The following is a 19,609-nucleotide window of genomic DNA, read 5'->3' as shown; positions in this document are numbered from 1 at the left end:
ATCATTGTTACACACCAACACAGGCTGGGCCCTTAAGTGAAATACGTGATACAGCATACAACAGCTCAAGCATATAGTGACTTCTGGAAAGAACTACCACCTCTTAAATTCACATTTCCTGCTCACTGTGATCTACTGTTGAACTTTTGAAAGATACAAGGTATTTCAAAACCATATTAAATTTATCCTTCTCAATTTGATATTACAGACTTTCTCAGCTAGAGAGCCAAGGATTGTTTCTGTAATCTGATGTCCTCACTGAAACAACTCTGTTTTTAACTCAATCATTTTACATTTTTAAATAGTATTTAGAAGTTGCATTAACATAAACTATTTAGGTCATATTTTCCAAACACGTTCCAAAAACTTACTTAAGAAAACTCTGAGTACAGCCCAAACATAGAAACTGTGTAAACAGCTTCTCATGGGATACCCAGCAGTAAAAACACATAATAATGGCACAGTAGCATTGTGTGCTGTGAAACATGAATAAATATTCCAAAATTAAACCTTTTCCTGCATACAAAGAGCCACCAAGTTCCTTCAAGACTGCTTATTACAGGACATGTAAAAAGGGATAAAAAAGATTTTTAAGGAAGCGAAGAGGGACAGTGCTCTACGCAACAACACACAACCTTGTGATGGTAAACACAAAGCACAAATGCACACAGCAGGCACTGTCAGATGTAGCTACTCACCTTTCACAGCACTGGCTTCTTTCAGGTTGTGAGACAGAAAGTCTATGCTGGCATAGGTGCTCATCTCTATTCCATTGATGCCCCCATTCAGGAGGTGCCTAGCTTTCAACCTGGATTTGTCACAGTTTGCCAGGGACCCATCCACCACATCAATGGCGATGTAGTTGAGGCCATTCTGGAAGCCAGCCGAGGTCTCCCGGCACATGGGACTGCTACCCTGCTCCTCCTCCAGACCTTCACTTTTCCTGAGGGACACGTTCTCCACTGAGGCTGAGTTGTGTCGTTTGGGGTTGTGTGCGAAGGAGGGGGACACTGGGGTCACAGTGGTGGTGGAGGAGAAAGTTTCTGAGCTGTGCCTCCTCCGCCCCTGGGGATCTGCCCGGATTACTTTGGCCCCCCGATTCGGGTCTGGGGGAGGGCTGGAGAGAATGAAAGCCTCCACCCCAGAGAGGGTGAGCCTCTTCACACCAGATGTGGGGCTGGTGACCCGGGCACTTTCTGGTTTCTGAACAATGGGTTGAGGTGGGGTAGTGGCCATGCCGAAGGTCATCTCAGTGTAATCACCACCATCCGATGGGCTGGACGAACAAGCCACCCCCACAGCCTCCTTCAGGTAGCGCCCACTGGGCTGGCTGGTGCTGGAGGAAGAACCTGGAGAGAGAGCTTCCAAGGAGCCCACTGAGACCGTGCCTGACTGGGAGGGTGACTGTGACCCAAAGTCAATGTTCATGTAGTCAGAGAGAGGGGAGCGCCTCTGCCCCGTGCCTGAGCCCAGGGAGGAGGCTGGGCTGTCAGCAGGCAGCGAGGGGGGAGAATAGACGGCAGCATCCCCAAAGTCAATGTTGATGTATTCACCAGGGCTCTTGGGCTCAGGCGGCAGAGGGTGCTCATTCATGCTGGGCAGCATCGTCCGCAAGGTCTCCAGAGAGAGGCGGCTGGGCCGGGCCACCCGCTGGCACCGCTGGCTAAGGAAGCTCTCGGTCCGGCTGTGCCGCAGGGGCGAAGGCACCGTGTGGCTGGAGGGAGCGAAGGTGCCTGCAGGGAACTGGCTTGCTCCACACACTGCCTCCTCCGGGATCATCCTCCCCGGGGAGTTCATGAAGACATACTGGTCGCTGTCCTTTGCCAAGCCCTGGCTCTTGTAGGAGCGGGGTAAGGAGCTGTACGAATAGCAGCTGGGCTTTGGGGGCTCACTGGACCCGTGCCCTGAAGGGGCAAAAAAGAAGTCTGGGGGGGTGAGGGAGGGAGCTTGGGGCCCATTCTGGGGTTCCCGAGGGGACATATTAATATAGTCGCCGTTACTCAGCCTTCCATCTGAGCTCTCCACAGACAACTTGGAGCCGCACCACATCCGCATGTACCCGCTATCGTCAGGGGAGCTCTCCCCAGGCGAACTAGTCTTGTAGCTGCTCCCATTCCCCGGGGACCCGCTACCCACCCCTGCCCGGGGCTGCAGGATCTGCTTGGGGGCAGACACGCTGGTGGGACTCATGGGCATGTAATCATCGCTGCCCCGGCTTCCCTGTCCTAAGGCTGCGGCCACACCGGGGGTCATGGGCATGTAGCCGTCATCATCTCCCCCTCCTCCCCCCACTGCCGGCGGGCCCAGATTTGTGCTGCTGCTGCCGGAGCTGCGGTGAGAACCGATCTCGATGTCCCCGTAGTCCTCGGGGTAGGGGGTGTAGGTCACTTTGGGGGAAGCCCCGACTTGGCAGGAGGGGAAGAGGCGGCCGGCGCTGCCGGCGAAGGTGGCGCGCATCAGCGTGTACTCGTCGAGCGAGGCGGAGGAAACCTGCGGCGCGGCGGGTCGCTGCCGGCACGGCGTGGTCAGGGAGTAGGTCCGCTTCCGATGGCACCTGTCGCTGGCAGCATCGGGGCAGGGCCGGTAGCAGAGGCGACCACTCGGGGGCCGCTCCATCGCCATGTAGCCGTAGAGGTCGGTGCCGCCCCCCGGGTCCCGCACTGGGGGGGTCTCGGCCACCGACTCGGGGGTGTTGCTGCGGTTGCTGGCAGTGGAGGAGGAGGAGAAGGGACGGAGGTCGCCGCCTGGGCTGGAGCCATACTCGTCGAAGGACATAAAGCCGGCGTCGCTGGGGGAGCCGGACACGGAGGCGCTGCCGCTGGACGGGCGCTGCGGGTGATGCGGGTGGGCAGGCTCGGAGCCGAGGCCGCTGCTGGAGGAGAGGCTGATGGGGCTGGTGGCGGAGGGGGGCGAGTGGGAGGCGGGCATGGACATGGAACGGCTGCTCTGCAGCCCGCCGCCGCCGCCGCCGGCCAGCACCGGGAGCAGCTTCCCCGCCTGCCGCCCTCCGCCGCCGCTGAGCGTGTGCGAGCGGCTCAGGGGGGTCCGCACGGGGCCCGGGCTCATGGGGCTGCCGGCCGCAGAGCCCACCCGGCAGCCGTCGCCCTCGCTGGCCGTTCTCACCCGGCACGGCGTGCACTTGGTGCTGGCGCTGGCGGCGAGGCTGTCGGTGCGGGAACGCCGGAGGAGGCCGGTCTGGCTGGGAGGCAGGTTGACCAGGTGGTGGTGCCGGCGACCGGGCACGGTGATGGGGTGGGTGGCGGAGACGCCGCTGCCGCCGGGCCCGCCGGCCCCCCCAGAGGAAGAGGAGGAGGAGGACTGGCTCTTGCTACGGGGCCGGAACTCGGACAGCTCCTTCAGCGCTTTCATGGCCTCCAGGATAGTCTCGTGGATGTTCTGGGCCACCACCGAGTCGTCCGCTTGCATCCAGAGCTCGCCGGGGCCGGTGGCGGCCGAGCGCCCCACCTCGATGAAGAAGAAGCTGTCGGAGTGGCCGCAGCGGCGTATGTTCATCAGCTGCAGCGTGACCGAGGGCAGCTCGCAATTGAGGCGCACGAACCCAATGGTGCGGGCCGAGAGGCAGAGCCGGTGGACGCCGGTGAGGTTTTTACTCTGCCCTAAGCCCTTGGGCTTCAGCGTCACCTGCCAGACCTCTCGGTAAGCAGCGGTGGCCGGCGCGATCAGCCCGTAGTTAAGGTCTTCGCCGGCGGCGGCCAGAGAGGCGGCGGCCGCGCCGCAGGAGGCGGAGAAGGGGGAGGCGAGGTGGCGGTAGGGAGACCCCTGGCAGGCCGCCTTGCCCTCGTTGAGCAGGTCGGTGAGAGCCCTGTACCAGCCCTCCTGCTCCTGCTCGTTCTCGGCCGCCACAGCGAAGTACTCGTCCTTGGTGTAGAGGGCGATGAGGTACTTGTGCTTGGCGTCCGCCCGCTTGTTGATGTTGAGGCAGGAGTCCAGGGCGATCACCCGCTTGGGCGCCCCGGACTTGTTCCTCCATTTCTTCTCGCTCTCGTAGTACTCCAGCCGGGCGCCCCCCGCCTCCTCCCCGCCGCCGCCCGGGCCGCGCAGCACGAAGAAGCGCTTGTGGCCGTGCTTCTGCTTGCGCAGGTACCCGCACTTCCTGACGCCCTGGTTGTTGTTGTTGTTGTTGTTCAGGTTGGGGCCGGGCGGGGAGCTCAGGGGGGGCAGCAGCCCCAGCACAGCGGGGCTCGCCATCCCCAGCCCCGCGGCGGGAGCGCCGCCCGGCTCCTCTCGCTGCTGTCAACGACCCCGAGCGGATCCGGAGCCCAAGCGCCGCGGGGAAAAAAAAAAAATTAAAAAAAAAAAAAGGAAGAAAAACTGAAGGATGGAGAGAAGCAGGTAAAATAAAGTTATTCCTTCGTAGAGAGCGCGGTGCCCAGAGCCGCAGCAGGATCCTCCGCTGTCACCTCTAAGCAGCGGGTGCTGCCGGCGGCCGCCCGGCGTCCTCCCCGGCTCGAGTACCGGCGACGCCGCTCAGGCTCCCCGACCGCCGCTGCTGCTGCTGCTGCCGGCGCCGGCGGGAGTTTCGCCGTAAGTAACACATCGCGCACCGAGTGCCCCAACTAAAGAGCAAAACAACACGTGACCGCCGCCTCACCGAGGCGCTCACACACCGAGACGGGGCGGGGCGCCGCCGCCGCCGGCACCGCCCCGCATTGGCCGCCGGGCAGCGCGAAGGACGGCCGCGGCCCTCAATGGGGCGGAGGGGCGGGCTCTCGGCAGCGAGGCGGTGCGACGCCGTTGGACGGCGAGAGCCTCGCCCCCCTCCCCCTTCCCGCCCCTCCGCGTTCCCGCCCACAGCCTCCGGCCGCCTTCGGGCGCAGCGCGGTCGTTCGCTGCCGCCGCTGCCCGCCGCGCACACGGCGCGGAGCGTGCGGGGGCCGCGGGCACGGCGGGAGCACCCGGCACATCCGGCGAGCCCCGGCGCTGCCCCTCGTCATCTCTCGGGACGCGGCGGGGCGCCGGCGGAGTTCGCCGAGGCCGTATCAGGTGCTGCGGCCCCGCCGGGCGGAGCTTCCGGCCGTGCGTGAGCGCCGGGCGCCCCCCGCGCGCCCCCGCACACACGCGCGTCTGCGTCAGCCCTGCCCGCACACGCGCGGCGGCTCCGCGCGCTCCTCCGCGCGGTGTGTCACGGCGCCCACGCCGCGCGCCCCCGCGCCTCCGCCCGCAGCGCCCGCTCCCCGCGGGGCCGCGCTGCTCCCGCCCCGTGCGGCGGGGGCTGCCGCTGTTGGTCCGCCGTAATTAAACGGCACTCATTTATCCGGGCGCTTCGCTTTAGTGGTGAATAAGGGCAGCGTCCGCATTTCCTCTGGAAACCATCCCGGCCCCGTTGGGGGATCGCGGCGCGGTGGTTCCGGAACAAGCGGCGGCGGGGGCAGAGCGGCCCCAAGGCCCCCCTGCTCCCCCCGCCGCCGCCGCTCCCTCTCCTCCAGCGGGCGTGCGGGGGCTCCGGGGGCGGGGAATGACGGGGCCGGGGGTGAGGTGTCGCGGTTGTTTACAGGGGACCCGCACGCTCGTCAGCAGGCGGGCCGCGCCCGGGGCTCAATGAGCGCCTTTCTCTCCCCTCCGCGGGAGGGCGGGGGGCGGCGGAGGGGCCCGGCCGGGGTGGGCGGCAGGAGGGGCGGGGGGCTCCCAGCCCGCATTTCCCTGTGTGAGGCGGCAGCGGGGGAAGGAAGGGGGAGCGCAGGGGCCCGGGAGGGGGCTGCGGGGCGGGGATGCCGGGCTCTCGCCCCCCGATGAGGGCGGTCTCGGCGCGTCACCAAGCGCGCAGAGTGGTGCGGGGAGAGCAGCGATAGTAGAAGTCCAGGGATGAAGGGAAGAGGCTGTACTGACACCGTCCAGCCTGTTCCTAACCGCAGCCGCATCTCCGCCCGCCTCGGGAGCGGCTGGGGAAGCCTCCTTTTGCACATGCCCTGAAAGAAAAGTGAGGCTGGGGTCACGCAAACATCTATCCGTGTTTTCCTGTTTTCCTCTGAGTGCCGACGGACGCTCTTTCATTTGTCGGCCTGCGCCGAAGCTGAAGCAGCCAGATTTCCAAATAAAGACCGGGGGGAAAAACCCGCAAAAACACCACCACAAACAAACAAGGAAAAAAAAAAAAGACGAAAGTGATGCGGCGCCTCCAGCTGCCACCGTGCGGGGCCGTGGCCGAGCTGTTCCTGTGTTCCCGACGGGGAACAGCCCGCGTATACCGCTGTTGCAGCTCAGCTCCCTCCTGCACGAAATTCTCCGCATTTCGGGTCATAATAACTCATTTAGAAATTAACAGCTGTAACGAGGGGAGGGAAGTGTGATTGGAAAAGACCACTTCACTGTAAATACCGGTATGCTGCAGTAAAGCATCTTATGAAGGAAGACCTGTCCCATCATCTTATAGGAAAATAACAGCATTAACATTAGGAGTTACAGGGGTTTATTAAATTTTAGGGGAGTCAGCGGAGTTAGAGAAGTAATTTGAGATCAGAGGCACCGACCTCTCCGCAGAAGCAAGAAAAGAGTGTAACCTTAGTCAAGGTACCCATGACCTCTCTGTACCTGTGTGATTTTTTCACAGAAAATGATGCTGCCAATCTTTACTGTCCTGGCAACATGCTTTTGAGTTCTGTATCGGGAAAACATGCATAGAATTGGTAATTGTAAACTTAGATTATATATAATGATTGCATAAGAAATCTCAGTGAGGACAGCTTCATATGAAAACTCAGGAATAGCTGATTTTCTAGCTGTGACTGTAGTGGGCCAAACTATCTCCTGTATTCACACTACCAAAGACATAAGGGAGTTAGTTATCTAACTAAAAGTTTCTTGCCACTGGGTGATCTGCATCTATAAACACAAATTTCAAACCCCTAGGGAATTTGAAAATACTTTCCCCAGACATTTATGAAATATATTGGTGACCTTGAGCAAGCATTCTCAGGTCTGAAATGTAAAAAAGATAAATACTGTTTCATGTACTTGACATTGTCATGTGTTTTTCTTCACCATGTGGGTAATACACATTCAGTATACTGGCTGTAGCAGCACAGCTTTGTTTGCAAACAATTTCTGTGACAAAGACATCAGGATAGACTAGAATCCAAGGTTGCAGTTTATTGTTTCTATTTCTATATTGGCATTGATATATATTTAGCAGCTCATTCTTAGTAGTAGTTGATTCATAACAAGCATTATTTTTCCATAGTTAAGTTTGGGTTTTGGTTTTTTTTTCATGCATAACTGGGGTACCAGACACAAGAAGTGGGACTCAGGCATGTGTAAAATTCAGGTTAAAAAGTAAATTATTTCACGACCAACACTCTGGAGTGAATGATCCTTGTTTACATAGGTGATCTGTCTTATTCAGAGTTCTCTCTGAACTCCTCTGAATTGTTTTTCAACACTATATCCCTTACATCCAACACAGTATCCAACACAGCCATTTCAATGTAATTACAGGGCATTTAATTACAGTAAATGCACTAGTACCGCTCGTCCACCCCACCTTTTAGCTGAAATTCACTGGTCCTACAGGCTGGCATGTCATGATTTAGCTGTTCCTGTGCATTGTGTGGCAATGTTTGCTTTAATTTCTGGAATAAGTTCAGTTTCAGAGATAGAGAGGGCTGTGAATTGGGATTAAGCACAACGCATGCACGCTTTTTCCACCAAACAACTTCAGGCACAACATAGGGGTGACAGCATCTTTAGTAATGCAACAGATTTGCCAGAGGATGTTTGCTTAAATCATCTCTATAGAACAATTTCAACACCCTGAAAGAAAAAAAAAAAATCCTGGTTTACCCTCCCATTCCTTTTCTTCTGTCATGTTACCTTATCCCAACTCTATTTTACCACATTCACCTTCCAGTTTGAGATCTTCACTGGGAATGCTTTGCTAATATTTAAGTACACCAACCAAATAGTTCTAATATTAGCATCTTTCCTGCTTGCTAAACTATGCTTTTGCCAGCATACCAGGCTTCAGCCATCTCTTTTTTCCTCCAAGAAAAATAAACTGTGTTAGGTAATGGTCAGATTTATCAAAATATACTATCTGTGTGAGGGGCATTTGCCATCAGTTATGTCAGTCATAAAATATTACCTCGGTCCACCCTAAAATGACAGAGGCATGCCTAGAAAATTATAGACCTTGCTTTTGGCAATGATGTTTAGATATAGCAAATACAGTTTTGTCAGCACAGAGTCCTACTGACTGCACATTTTTATGCTGCAAGTACTTGAGGTCCTTAGCTGTATTAAAAAAAAATATTAAAATTGTGATAATTTCATTAATGTACATATGTATTTAAACTTCATGTTTTTATTACTGAGCTATATGGATGAGTGCTAAAGACTGGCCAACAACACTGTTTTGCAAGCAATTAACTTCTCAAGCCATTGGTGAATTTTGCTTGGGAAGGCTGTTTGTCTGATTAACAGTTAAATGATTGAATTTATAACTTCTAGGGGCATGCAACTGGAAGCTTGATTCTACAAGCCCAGCACACACAGGGTCCAGTTGGGGTTTTTTATTGTTTGTTCCCTGTCTCTCCCCCCTCCACCTCCATTAGGGGGATTGAAGCGTGAGGCCCTGTGAATATGTAGCTATATTTAAATACTGCCCAAAGTCACAGCCAGTTACTCAAAAGACAGTTTCTGAGAGACTGGATGCATGAGTAGGTTGAATTTCAAAATTTGTGACATTCTTTAAAAATAAAAATTTTTCCATTCTTCTTATTCTAAGTATAATTTTGAAATATCTTTCAATATCGGGATAAGGAGTAGCAGTTGAAAGGGATGTGTTTGATGTTTGGCTTGGCTGTTGCCTCCTACCTGTTGCCAGGTTCACAGAGTCGATGGTAGTGAAGCCATGGGAAAAAGGTGCAGGGAAAGATTACGTGCGTCAGCAACATTTTCTTTCACTATCAAGAGTACAGTTATCTGTTCCAGCAAAACAGAGTGATTTATATTTTGATGTCCTTGAACTTCTACATAAACAGGTGAAGTCAGTTTATTCCCTGGTACATTTATTTGCATATTCTTGATACAATGTCATTCTGGTTATACATTTCATAACCTGAGTGTAAGAAGGCATGAACTCATATCAACTTGTTTCTCTCTAACCTTTCTCAACTCCTTTGAGTGCTAATGTACCACAACTGAGCTACTATCCAGTTGAGAAGTCTGTGTTATTTGGGAGGAAGGACAGGCTATCTTCCCAGATAGTTTTACAAAGGACTTTGTTGATACTACTGGTTTAGTAACTCCTAACAGCAGGTTTTATTCCTTTATGGCAAGACTAATGCTAAATGATACAGTTGCCCTTACCCTTAAATAGGGGCTGCCATTTGTTTCCCCTCCCCCCGGGTCCTGTGTAAACAGCTCTGGGTGGCTTTGTACAAGAGGGAAAGATACTCAGAAATCACAGACTCTAAAAATAGCTTTCTTAAGTAAAGGTTACTTGCTTTAGTGAATATCGCACTCACAGTTTTCCAGAGAATTCCAGGTTAAATAAATAGGGGTTACAGTTATGCAACTTTGTACATATTTAGTAATTCTTGAGGCGAATAATACTTTTACTAATTATCTGAAGTATATATAGAAATAATGTTCATGTCATGACCTTGTACGTTCATATATGGGAGGGGGGATTAAGCTGAGGAAAATCTGGAGCATGCCCTATTTACAGATTTTTTTTTTTTTTTTTTTTTTCACAAAGACTTGGATATTTTTCTGCATTTGGATCTTCTTCAAAATGTATATCTCAAGCGGCAGATTCAGAACCCCGGCGTCCCCAGGCAGGCCGATGCAGTGGCGGTGTTTGGGGAAAGCCCTGCGCAAGCTCCGGGGTCTGAACAAGGAGTCAGTTCTCCTTGCAGTGACAGGCGAACCCGCCGAGGGCCGGGCCGGGGCCGGGTCTCACTGGGGCAACGTGTCCCCGGTCCGCCGGGGCTCCTTGTGACCAGCCGGGGCTCCTTGGGGCCGGCCGGGGCTCCTTGTGACCAGCCGAGGCTCCTGGGGCCGGCCGGGGCTCCCGGGGCTCCCGGGGCCAGCCCGCCCCGCCGCGGGCTCCGCGCCCGGCGCCTCCCGCGGAAATCGCCGCTTTTGGTCAATCCCCCGGGGCGAGCCTGGGAAGGGCTGGGGGCGTGCGGGGGGTGTGGATCGGCTCCTGCCCCGCTCCCGCCCCTTCGCTGCCGGTGCGAAAATTACGCACTGGGGGCTGATATGCGTCAGCGCTTCGCAATCACCAGGATTTTCTTCCTGGAACATCTATTTTTGTTGGTTGCGGATTTTATTTTGGCTCGGGTTCGGTTTGCTGGTTCTTTGGTTGGGTTGGGTTGTCTTTTTTCCTATCCGTACGTGCGCGGTCGGCGGCGGTGGCGGAGCCGCAGCGCCGCGGAGCAGCCCCGGGACGCCCCCGCCGCCCTGGGCACCGCGCCGGGGCTGCCCCCCCTGGCGGCACCGCGGGAGCGGCAGGTTCCGAACACACCTTCTGCTGCTCTTGCTGTTGTTGATTCGGATTTGTTCCATCCCCTCCCCCCTCGCCGCGCGGGGGAAATGGTGGTTTTCATTCCTGCTGATTGATCACTGATTTAGAAAATATTGTAATTTGAAGAAATTAAAAAAAAAAAAAAAAAAAAAAAGGCTGATAGAATATAACCAGTTCTGTCCTAGGGAAGAAAAAAGAAAAAAAGTGTTCGTGAAGCAACAGAGACAAATATTTTCAAGCAATAGTTGAAGTCAATATCCCTCTTGCCTCTAAGAATATACAGCCCTTTTTTGCTTTTTTTTGCAAAAGAGGTTTTGTAATGTACTTTTCTGACCTGTATGGATAGCCACGTTCTACGCTCCTTTAGGGTATTTTTCTCTCCAAGAAGAGACTAGTTGATAGAATTCAATATTTCTTTGTTGCAATATTTACATAAAATTTGCAAAGCCTCATACAAACACTGTAGGACTTGAACAGAAGAGGGCTTGTTTGTTTGTCTGTTTTCTGCTTTTCCAATTCTGTTTCTTACTAGGTAGCGTTCTATATGAAAATCTATTTGTTCTTATTTTTTTTTCCCCTAGGCAGGTTACTCTAGCCACTTTTTCTTTTCTTTTCTGAATGCTGTTGAAGGCTGTTCCCCGGCAAAATCCTTCCAGTCATTCAGCTTTCCCCTCTGCCTTACAATTAATTTGGCTATTTGCCTTTGTTTCACATGGCCTTTGCATCTGCTTTAGGTAGCTTTTTTCCCTACAGCCTTTTAAAAAAAAAAAAAAAAACCCAAACTTTGGAAGGTTGCCTAACTTCCTCCATCATTTATCTTGACATCAGGATAATTTTCCTAACAGCAGGGGAAATGCACTTCTGGAGTAGACTGTCAAGGGATTTTTATAGAATCCCTGTCACTAGAGGGATTTTAAGCTGCGTGAATATTGCTCAGGAATGACACAAGTACCGTTGTCCTGACTCAGGCCAGTGTGATAGTCTAGATGATCTCATGTTTACTTCCAGTCCTATTTTGTTGGATTCCTGTGATATATACACCTATTAATAGCTCCAGGACTATTACTGTTGAAAGAGAAAATAGCAATCTCTTTCTCTCCCTCTCTCTATTATTTTTTCCTTTTCTTTTTCTATCTGCTAATTTAACTGTGCAAAATTAAGAGTGTAAAACTGTGCTCATCGCTTACTCGTAGTGTTTGGGGTACACTGTTGGTGCAATTCTTACTCATGCAGGACATTTGCTGCTCTCATCTGTGCATGCACAAGACCACTGGAAATACAGAGAGACATTTGGGGAAACAGAGACACTGCTGAGGAAAATCTTGCCTGCTTTTCTCACTGTACCCCTTCAGTGGAGGTTTTATGTGAATAAGGTGAGGAAGACTTGCCCTCAGAGTAGGCTGGCTGCTTTCAAGGGAAATTATCATCTATCTGCATTATTTAGACAGCATCTGGGAAACTGACTGGAGCCTCAGACTTTCATTGTGTTAGACACTGTCTAAATGGGTAATTAATGGTGGGCCTCCCTCTGTTTTATTTAATGTATATATCCTACATATATACATATATTTATATATATACATATATCTTCATGCAATAACTTGAGGAAGATTGCCAATGTGGGGAGGCAAATGAAATTCTGCAGTCCTGTGAACGCTGTAGCTGACAGGCAGCAGCTTCAGCTTACCCGTTTCCTAACTAATGGACAGTGCAGGCATGTTCAGCATGTAAAGAACTAAAAAGTGTCAACCTTCCATATTTTGATGGGCTTATATGCATGTGGGGAGCACAAAGGCAACACATGTCCTGAGGGAAGAGGTGAAAGATCTTTTTTTAAAATGTATTTTTGGAAGCATGTTATTTCAGGTATGCAGATTAAGTGCAACTATTAGTTTTGGGAAGGTTCAGCATCACAACAAGATGAGTACAAAACTCTTGGCACCAGAAATAAGTGCAGTTTCATGTGCCTGTGAGAGAGGTTGAATAAAACCTCCTCTCAGTTCTTGGGCATCAAGAGGCAAACACCTCACCCATGGTAGAGACTCTCTCACGGATTGTGAGGCATCAGGAGGAGTGGGCATGTCCAAGATACTTGTTATATCAAGCACTACCATGGTTGGAGGCAATCTGCATGTCTAATAATAATAATAATAACTTTATTAAAAAATTACTGTCAATTATTTCCACAAAAAGGAAAAAGAAAATATTCTTGTCTGATCTGCTGAATGCTCATGGATGCAAAATGAAATGGTCACTTAATGTTTTTAAATATTCATGTGAACATGACATGTTTATTATTAAAGTGTGAGACCACAAAATTTAATGCAAGTGAAGAGTGTGCTTTCAGTTAAACTGCTGATTAAGCAAAGGAACAGCATATGTAACAGAAGAGAATGAGGTAATCATGGCACATGAACATGCTTTTAATTTCATCTGTTGCACTTAATCATACAGTAAGGGAATGTTTCTGGGTGCCTCGCTTCATTCCTACACACTTCTTTTTTGAGAGACCCTTTATTGACTTGTAAAAACTTTCAAGGTTACAGAAGTAGATTTTTTAAAGATGAATAACTCCAAAAGCAGACATTGCAAGAGCTGCTGATGCCTCTTGAATGCAGCTGGTATGGAAGTGGATCAGTGGGCTAAGATTCAGTTCACTACCTTGCAGTGACCAAAGTGACTTTCTTTAGCTGGTGTTGTACAAGGACCTGAAAGATGGCTTAGAAATGAAGCCTCCTAAGGGTATCTTTTTCTTACACCCTCCAGTGAGCTGAAAGGACCTTTCATTTCTGGTACAAAGTGTTCTGAGTTTGTTTGCTAACAAAAACCTCTGTCACTACTAAATTGAACCTGGTGAGAGATCCCTGGGCTGCACTACAGCTTGGTCTTTGGGTTACCCTTGCCAGCATTTATTTACAGAAGTCTCCTCTGTAACTATTTCCAGAGATGTCCTTCCTTGTAATAAATTTACGCTTTTGCTTTGTTTAGGAATGGATAAGTACAACTGCTGTTCTAAAAATGTAACTATCACACTGGTACAAATTAAACAGATACAATTTATAGATTGTGGAAAAAGCCAGTGGTTGGCTGTAAAGTTGTTAATTGAACATTTGCTGAAAAATACCTATGGGGCGGTGATGTTTTTATTCTTGCAGAATATTCTTGTAGGATAGTCAAGTTTATTGGCTATATTTAAAAATCACCATCCCTAAAAATTTCGCATTTGGCAACATCCTTAACATGACCAATCCTTTAGCCAGGTAATACTGAAATAATCTTACTACACCTTTTAATGACTTGTTGATTTAGTGGGGTGTTTTTACTTTCAGATTGAAAAAAAAATTAGTGGGTTTTCCTGTTTCTCAGCTTTGAAGGCTCTCTGTAAATAATTAATTTTCATTTTCTTTATTCAAATGCAGTTTCAACTTTGTAACAGCACTGCACACACAAATCAAATTAATATACTGCTTTAAACATTGCCTCCACTTGGATTTTAATATTTGGAAAAACCTGAAAATCTCACTAACCAATCACTGACTCACAGAATTACAATGTGAGTAAGGTTGGAAGGGATCACTTGAGGTCGTCTAGACCAACCTCCCTGTTCGAACAGGGTACCCTAGAGAAGTGTCAAGATTGTGTCCACATGTCCCAGGAATATCTGCTGGAAAGCAAACTCCACAATCTCTCTGGGCAACCTGTCCTAGTACTTTGTCACCTACACAGTGAAGTTCTTGCCTATCTTCATGTGGAACTTCCTTGTTTCTCAGGACTCCTGTGTTTCTGTTCCCTTTGAATTGTTTCAGCAAGACTGAGAAGTGCACATCAATTGACAAGGCTCCCTTCTATTTGAAAATGACCTCACAGAACTGATAATATTATATCTGAAGTTCATTAGTTTCAGTAAATTAATTTCTGTCCCTCATTATAAACTTTAAGTGCTGAATAGATGTCATAGTTTCTCTCGTGGGTGCTGAGGAAGGGACGGAGCTGGGTTGCTATTCTATACCATACACGTCCTCTCTGGGGAGAATGGCTTGGGGAGGGAAGAAAATGGGAACACACCCTGGAAGCAGGGCCATTTTGTTCCATTTCTTCCTCGGGAAGTTGCCAGGACCAACCCTGCAGACTTTGTCCCTCTTTTGTTGCCGCCCATCCCTTCCCATCCCTCGGGAAGAATGCAGCTGCAGGTGGCAAACAGCTCTGAGCCCAGCAGAGCGCACTGGAAGAGTGGCAGGGAACGGAGCAGCGGAGGCTGAGCCATGAGTGAGCTGAGCCTGAGGTGAGCCTGAGGTGAGACTGACTCTCAGCTGAGCCTGAGCCTGAGCCGTGCCTGAGCTGAGCCTGAGCCTGAGCCTGAGCCTGAACCTGAGCCTGAGCCTGAGCCTGAGCCGTGCCTGAGCTGAGCCTGAGCCTGAGCTGGGGCTGAGCTGAGCCTGGGCAGAGCTGAGAGGACGAGAGCCAAGCTGAACACTGCCAACCACAACCAAACCCAGCAGCCCAGGAAGAGGGTGGCACAGTGCAGATGATCCAGCTCTTTGGGTGTTTGTCCATCGCTGTTTTTCCTTGTCCTGAGCTCCAGGGCAGGGAATGCCCAGCCGTGGAGCGTGCTTGCCATCTTGTCTTTGTTTCAGCAGCCATGCAGAGCTGAGTCAAGGTGATGAGCACCTCTGTGTGTAAAGCATCTTTTCCTTTCTACACTTTTGTTATTAATGCTGCTGTTATTGTGCATTTCTTATTCCATGGCAGTTTGGTTTTGATAAATTCTTATCTCAACACACAGTCTCTTCCTTTTTTCCTCTCTCACTGGAGCAGCGGCACAGGGAAGGGGAGCAGATTATTTGGGGTTTGATTCCCACCTGGTTTTAAACCACCACAGTAGACCAGGGTATATGACAGAAATGCAGCAGCTGTCCTCTGCATTTCCAGAAGAGATGTTTTATCTGAAAAAACCATCACAATCCACAAGACGTAGTTTCTCTCAACAACCTCATTCTGCTTTATTGTTTTTCTTGGATAAATGTTATACTTTTTTTTGCAGGCTTGACAAGTCACTTAAGAATAGATATTCATTATGTAAGCTGTATTTATTATAGCAGCATGAATTTTAAAGCCAGCTATGGAGGTTTCAGATATGATGTCCTTTGCAGCAGAAATAATTTGTAATCAAATTTGATTATATTTAAGTCTTCCTATACAGGCCTTGAGGGGCCATTATTAGGTTATATCCATAAGTGATGGGATAAGTGAAGAGATGCTGTAAACTTGGCTGGATAGGCTGTTCTTGCACGTTTGGTGAGGTGGTGTTCATCTCAGCTAACCACAACTATCTAAAAGTTCAATGACTAATGCATTTTAGTCTCTAGAGTTCCTCCAAAGTAATGGAGAGAGGGTTATTAATCCTTTCTTCAGGTAGTTCTGAAGTTTAACATTAAGCATAGTGAATCTGGTTAATGTGTATTTTAATAATGGAGGAGATGTGTGGCCATATTCTGTGGGTGTTGATTCCTACAATTGCAACTCCTAATTCAGATTTTTTACAAGGAATTAAGGCATTAACTTTGTACCGGGAAGTTTATGTCCACACAGATATCATCCCCTCTCACCATGCCACACTTCATCTTCTTGCCAGTTAGGGCATTTTTAGAGCTTCTGTAGCATAAAATCCTGATACACTGAACATTGTGTGCTCTGCTCACTTAACAAAAGCATTTAGCTTAATTTGAAAGACTCATGGTTAGTTGTATACAGTTTTGGTGTCAGCAATCTCAAAACAATGCATTTAAAAAGGTGTGACATATTTCCAATAGAGAATAACTTTCACATTCATTGTAAAGGGACTCTAGAGAACTAGCTAACACCTGCCCTCCCTTTTTTACAAGGCCAAGATGAATATATTTGATTGTTTGCCTGCCTGGATACAATGTGACCACTTTGGAATTCATTGGAAATTTTCAGGAAACATTTTAGGCGTTATGGAGCACAACACAAATTATTTTCCTGAAAATCAGGAAACTGGAAGACATTTGTGCTTTAAGGTTACTCATTGCTCTCCACGTGCTGTGTGACAGCTGTGGGACAGATGTTTTGCCGGCGAGGAAAGCCAGTGAGAGCAAATTATAGACATTTCATTTTTTTCCTCTCTCTTCTCACAGATGGTTTGTTGATGATGGTAGAGAAAGAAGGAAGACACCAGCTGTTGGGTCATTGTTTTAGAAAGGGTAGAATTACAGGCTATTTAGAAGAGGGATTAAAAACAGAAGCCCATAATATCCTTGATGGTGAAGATGCTGAGGGGCAGGGATGTTGTTCATCAGTGCTTTATTTATAACCTATCTATTTTATCCCTTTTCATCTTTATTGATCTTCACATTCCATGTGAATATCAGCAATGATTAGATTAGATGAGGCGATTTTTTTGACGCCTGCACTCTCCCAGTACCTATATCAGTCCTGCCCCACATTTGACTCTCAGTTCCCAATCTGTCAAATCTCATGCATTAACAATCAGACTTGTACATTTGCTCCTGCCTGACTTTTCTCCATTTGGCCCACACTGTGCTTATTTTTGCTGTAGGCCCTTCTGTTCTATGACCTGAAATATTAGAGGGTTATGTGTCAGATCAGAGAGAAAAGGCTGCAGGACTGTAAGGTATTGAGGCACCAAAGGCACTTTGCACCCCAAGGTGTGTGGGGTACGTGCCTGTGTTGCAGAGCTGTTCCCTCACATGACCTGATGCACCAGTCTGATTCCCCATCACATTATCAGCCATTACTTCTGTCTTATCCACAGACACTGACTAATACCAAGAGATATGCATCTCCCCACTTTTTTTTCTCTTCAGCTTCACCTCTCTCCACTTTTTTTCTCTGCAGCTTCACCTCTGCTTCCCTTCAGCTGCCTACTGAGCTCTACCAGATTACTAAATCCCAAGCAATTCCTTCAAACTTCAGGTTTGACTCCATACAGAAAAGAAATCTAAATACTCAGTGTCCCCTTTTCCTGCTTCATGGTTTCCATCTGAAACCCTGGCCTTAGAGACTGGAGAGGACTAAGAGCTCAGGGTCCCCTTGGCTGGCTGCATGCAATCTCTTTAGCTTTGCAAAACCCCATCAAACTTCTCTCATATACGCTCTCTCCTTTCTGGACTACAAGAGTGAGGTGAGTCCTGCAGACACTGTCTTTATCATCTTTCCCTTTCAAAATATGCCGGGAAGGAAAAGGAGTGGAAAATTATTGTCTTTCTCTGATGTTCCTGGAAAAGAGACTGGAGGAAACAGGGTAACTGGGGATGGTGTACGTGTGTGTATGTGTGTGCTATGGGCAGCTCTGTCCTTCCATGCCAGTGAGGGACCAGGAAAGAATTCCAGCTCTTACACAGCAAATCCCTGGGGACCAGAATACAGGAAAATAAGCAGAACATGGTAAGGATAAGGTTTGCCAGTAAGAAATCTTGAAAATTTCATCACAGCCTCAAGTTTCTTGATTCGCTCTGAGACTTGTTTTGTACTTACTGAAATCAAAAAAACCCAAAACAAAAACACCACAAGGGCTAGCGAAGTTGTGCAATTTTATTTACAAATAATGTAGCCAAAATCTGGTTTCCCTAAACACATCAAGGAAAACCTCCCTGCTGTTCTTGTGCCTTATTTATGCAGATGTACATAACCCCTGCTAACTATTTCTTCATCTGCTGTGTTTGCAATATATCCCAGGGAAACTGCTTGGTTTGTATAGCCCAAAACAGAGTAATATGTGCATGTAGGCTGGTAGCTTTCCTTGCTTCTGTCTTTCTCCATAGACGGCTTAATTTGGTCTGAGCACAACAGCCATAAGAAGACCAGTTCTCACCACTTCCAGTGTAAAACCATGGATCGCATGAACCAAATTCGTGCTCTTTTGCATAAAAAAATTAGCCATCAACCATTGCCTACTCATTTTTTTTAGACCCACTACACTCAGTCTTGCAAGTGTAATCTGTATGTTCTCTTCCCAAAACAGCTTTTAATTGGCAATATATATACCTACATAATTTCCACTTAGCTACAGTTGTCTAAATAACTTCCTGTTTGTAATCTGTCTTCCTAATTTCTGTCCTTTTGCCATTTGCAGAATGTAGAGATATTATTACAGTTTATGCCTCTTTTTGTCACCTCATAGGTAAACTGATTGAATGACTGTCTGAGGCATGGAAGAATCTTTGCAGCACACTGGTGATGCTGGTAAATTTCAGCAATTGCACGTTGAAATTCTGAGTTCTAAGGTTCAGTCTCATTTATTATATGTTGCCTTGGTTTTGTTCTGGTGTAACACTTAATCGGAGTGTCATGTGACAATGCTTAACAGAAGTCTGAAAGGCATTGTTTTGTCAACATAGTTACCTTTATTAAACAAATCAAATAATCAAAATTCTTATCTCATAAAAGTACTATGCAGTTTGTTTAACTTTAACTGTTTTGCATAAAGTCATGTTGACTGGCAGTAATTATGTTACCATTTTCTATTTCCTTATGGACAGAGTCCCATATCAGCTGTTCCATTCTTTCACACGGAACCAAGGTCAAGTGAACTCATCTAGAGTTACCGTGGTCATCCTGTTTACGTTGTTTAAATATCAACAGGGCATTAGATTTTTCCAGGCCTCTTGGACTTCTCCAGTATGCCAAAGCTTTTTGCCAACATAGAGCAGTACAAATTGTTTTTAAAATCTTTCAATCAAGTTATGTGGACCTGCCAATTAAAAGAAAAAATTAATAGATGTTCTTTACCATCTGCTTTGGAAAATGTCAGAATAGATGATAGTTTGGCAATGCAAACACTGCTTTTCTTTCTAAATGCAAAACAGAAATATTCAATGAATGCTTTTTTTTTCCCCCCAATTAGTGATGGAACTATGTCAGCACTAAGATTTCTATTGTGCTAAATAGTCTTTCAGAAATTCAGAATAAAATAAGGACATATTCTTGTTGTCTTTATCCATACATTTTCATAGATTTATTTAGCTTGCATACATAAATATACTGAATTTATTAATGTATGAAATTGCAACCATTATCTGTAATTGTCTTTTAAGCATTCTGTTAGCATGTATATACACATATATATGTGTATATACACTAATA

General features: G+C 48.3%; 1 protein-coding gene across 3 annotated transcripts in view; it reads right to left on the bottom strand.

Moving 5' to 3' along the window:
* IRS2 (insulin receptor substrate 2) overlaps positions 1 to 4,598 on the bottom strand; it is a 28,788-nt gene extending 24,190 nt beyond the window's left edge. For all 3 annotated transcript variants that reach the window (XM_066313831.1, XM_066313830.1, XM_066313829.1), the window contains exon 1: positions 699 to 4,598. In XM_066313831.1, the coding sequence (XP_066169928.1) occupies positions 699 to 4,209 (3,511 nt within the window). In that variant the 5' untranslated portion in view covers positions 4,210 to 4,598. The remainder of the gene's footprint in view (positions 1 to 698) is intronic.
* Between the last annotated feature and the right edge of the window lie 15,011 nt (positions 4,599 to 19,609).

The sequence above is a fragment of the Sylvia atricapilla genome, chromosome 2 (genome assembly GCF_009819655.1).
Source record: "Sylvia atricapilla isolate bSylAtr1 chromosome 2, bSylAtr1.pri, whole genome shotgun sequence".
NCBI lineage: Eukaryota > Metazoa > Chordata > Aves > Passeriformes > Sylviidae > Sylvia > Sylvia atricapilla.
The sequence above is the reverse complement of the archived record's forward strand: the minus strand, read 5'-3'. Positions and strand labels throughout refer to the sequence as shown.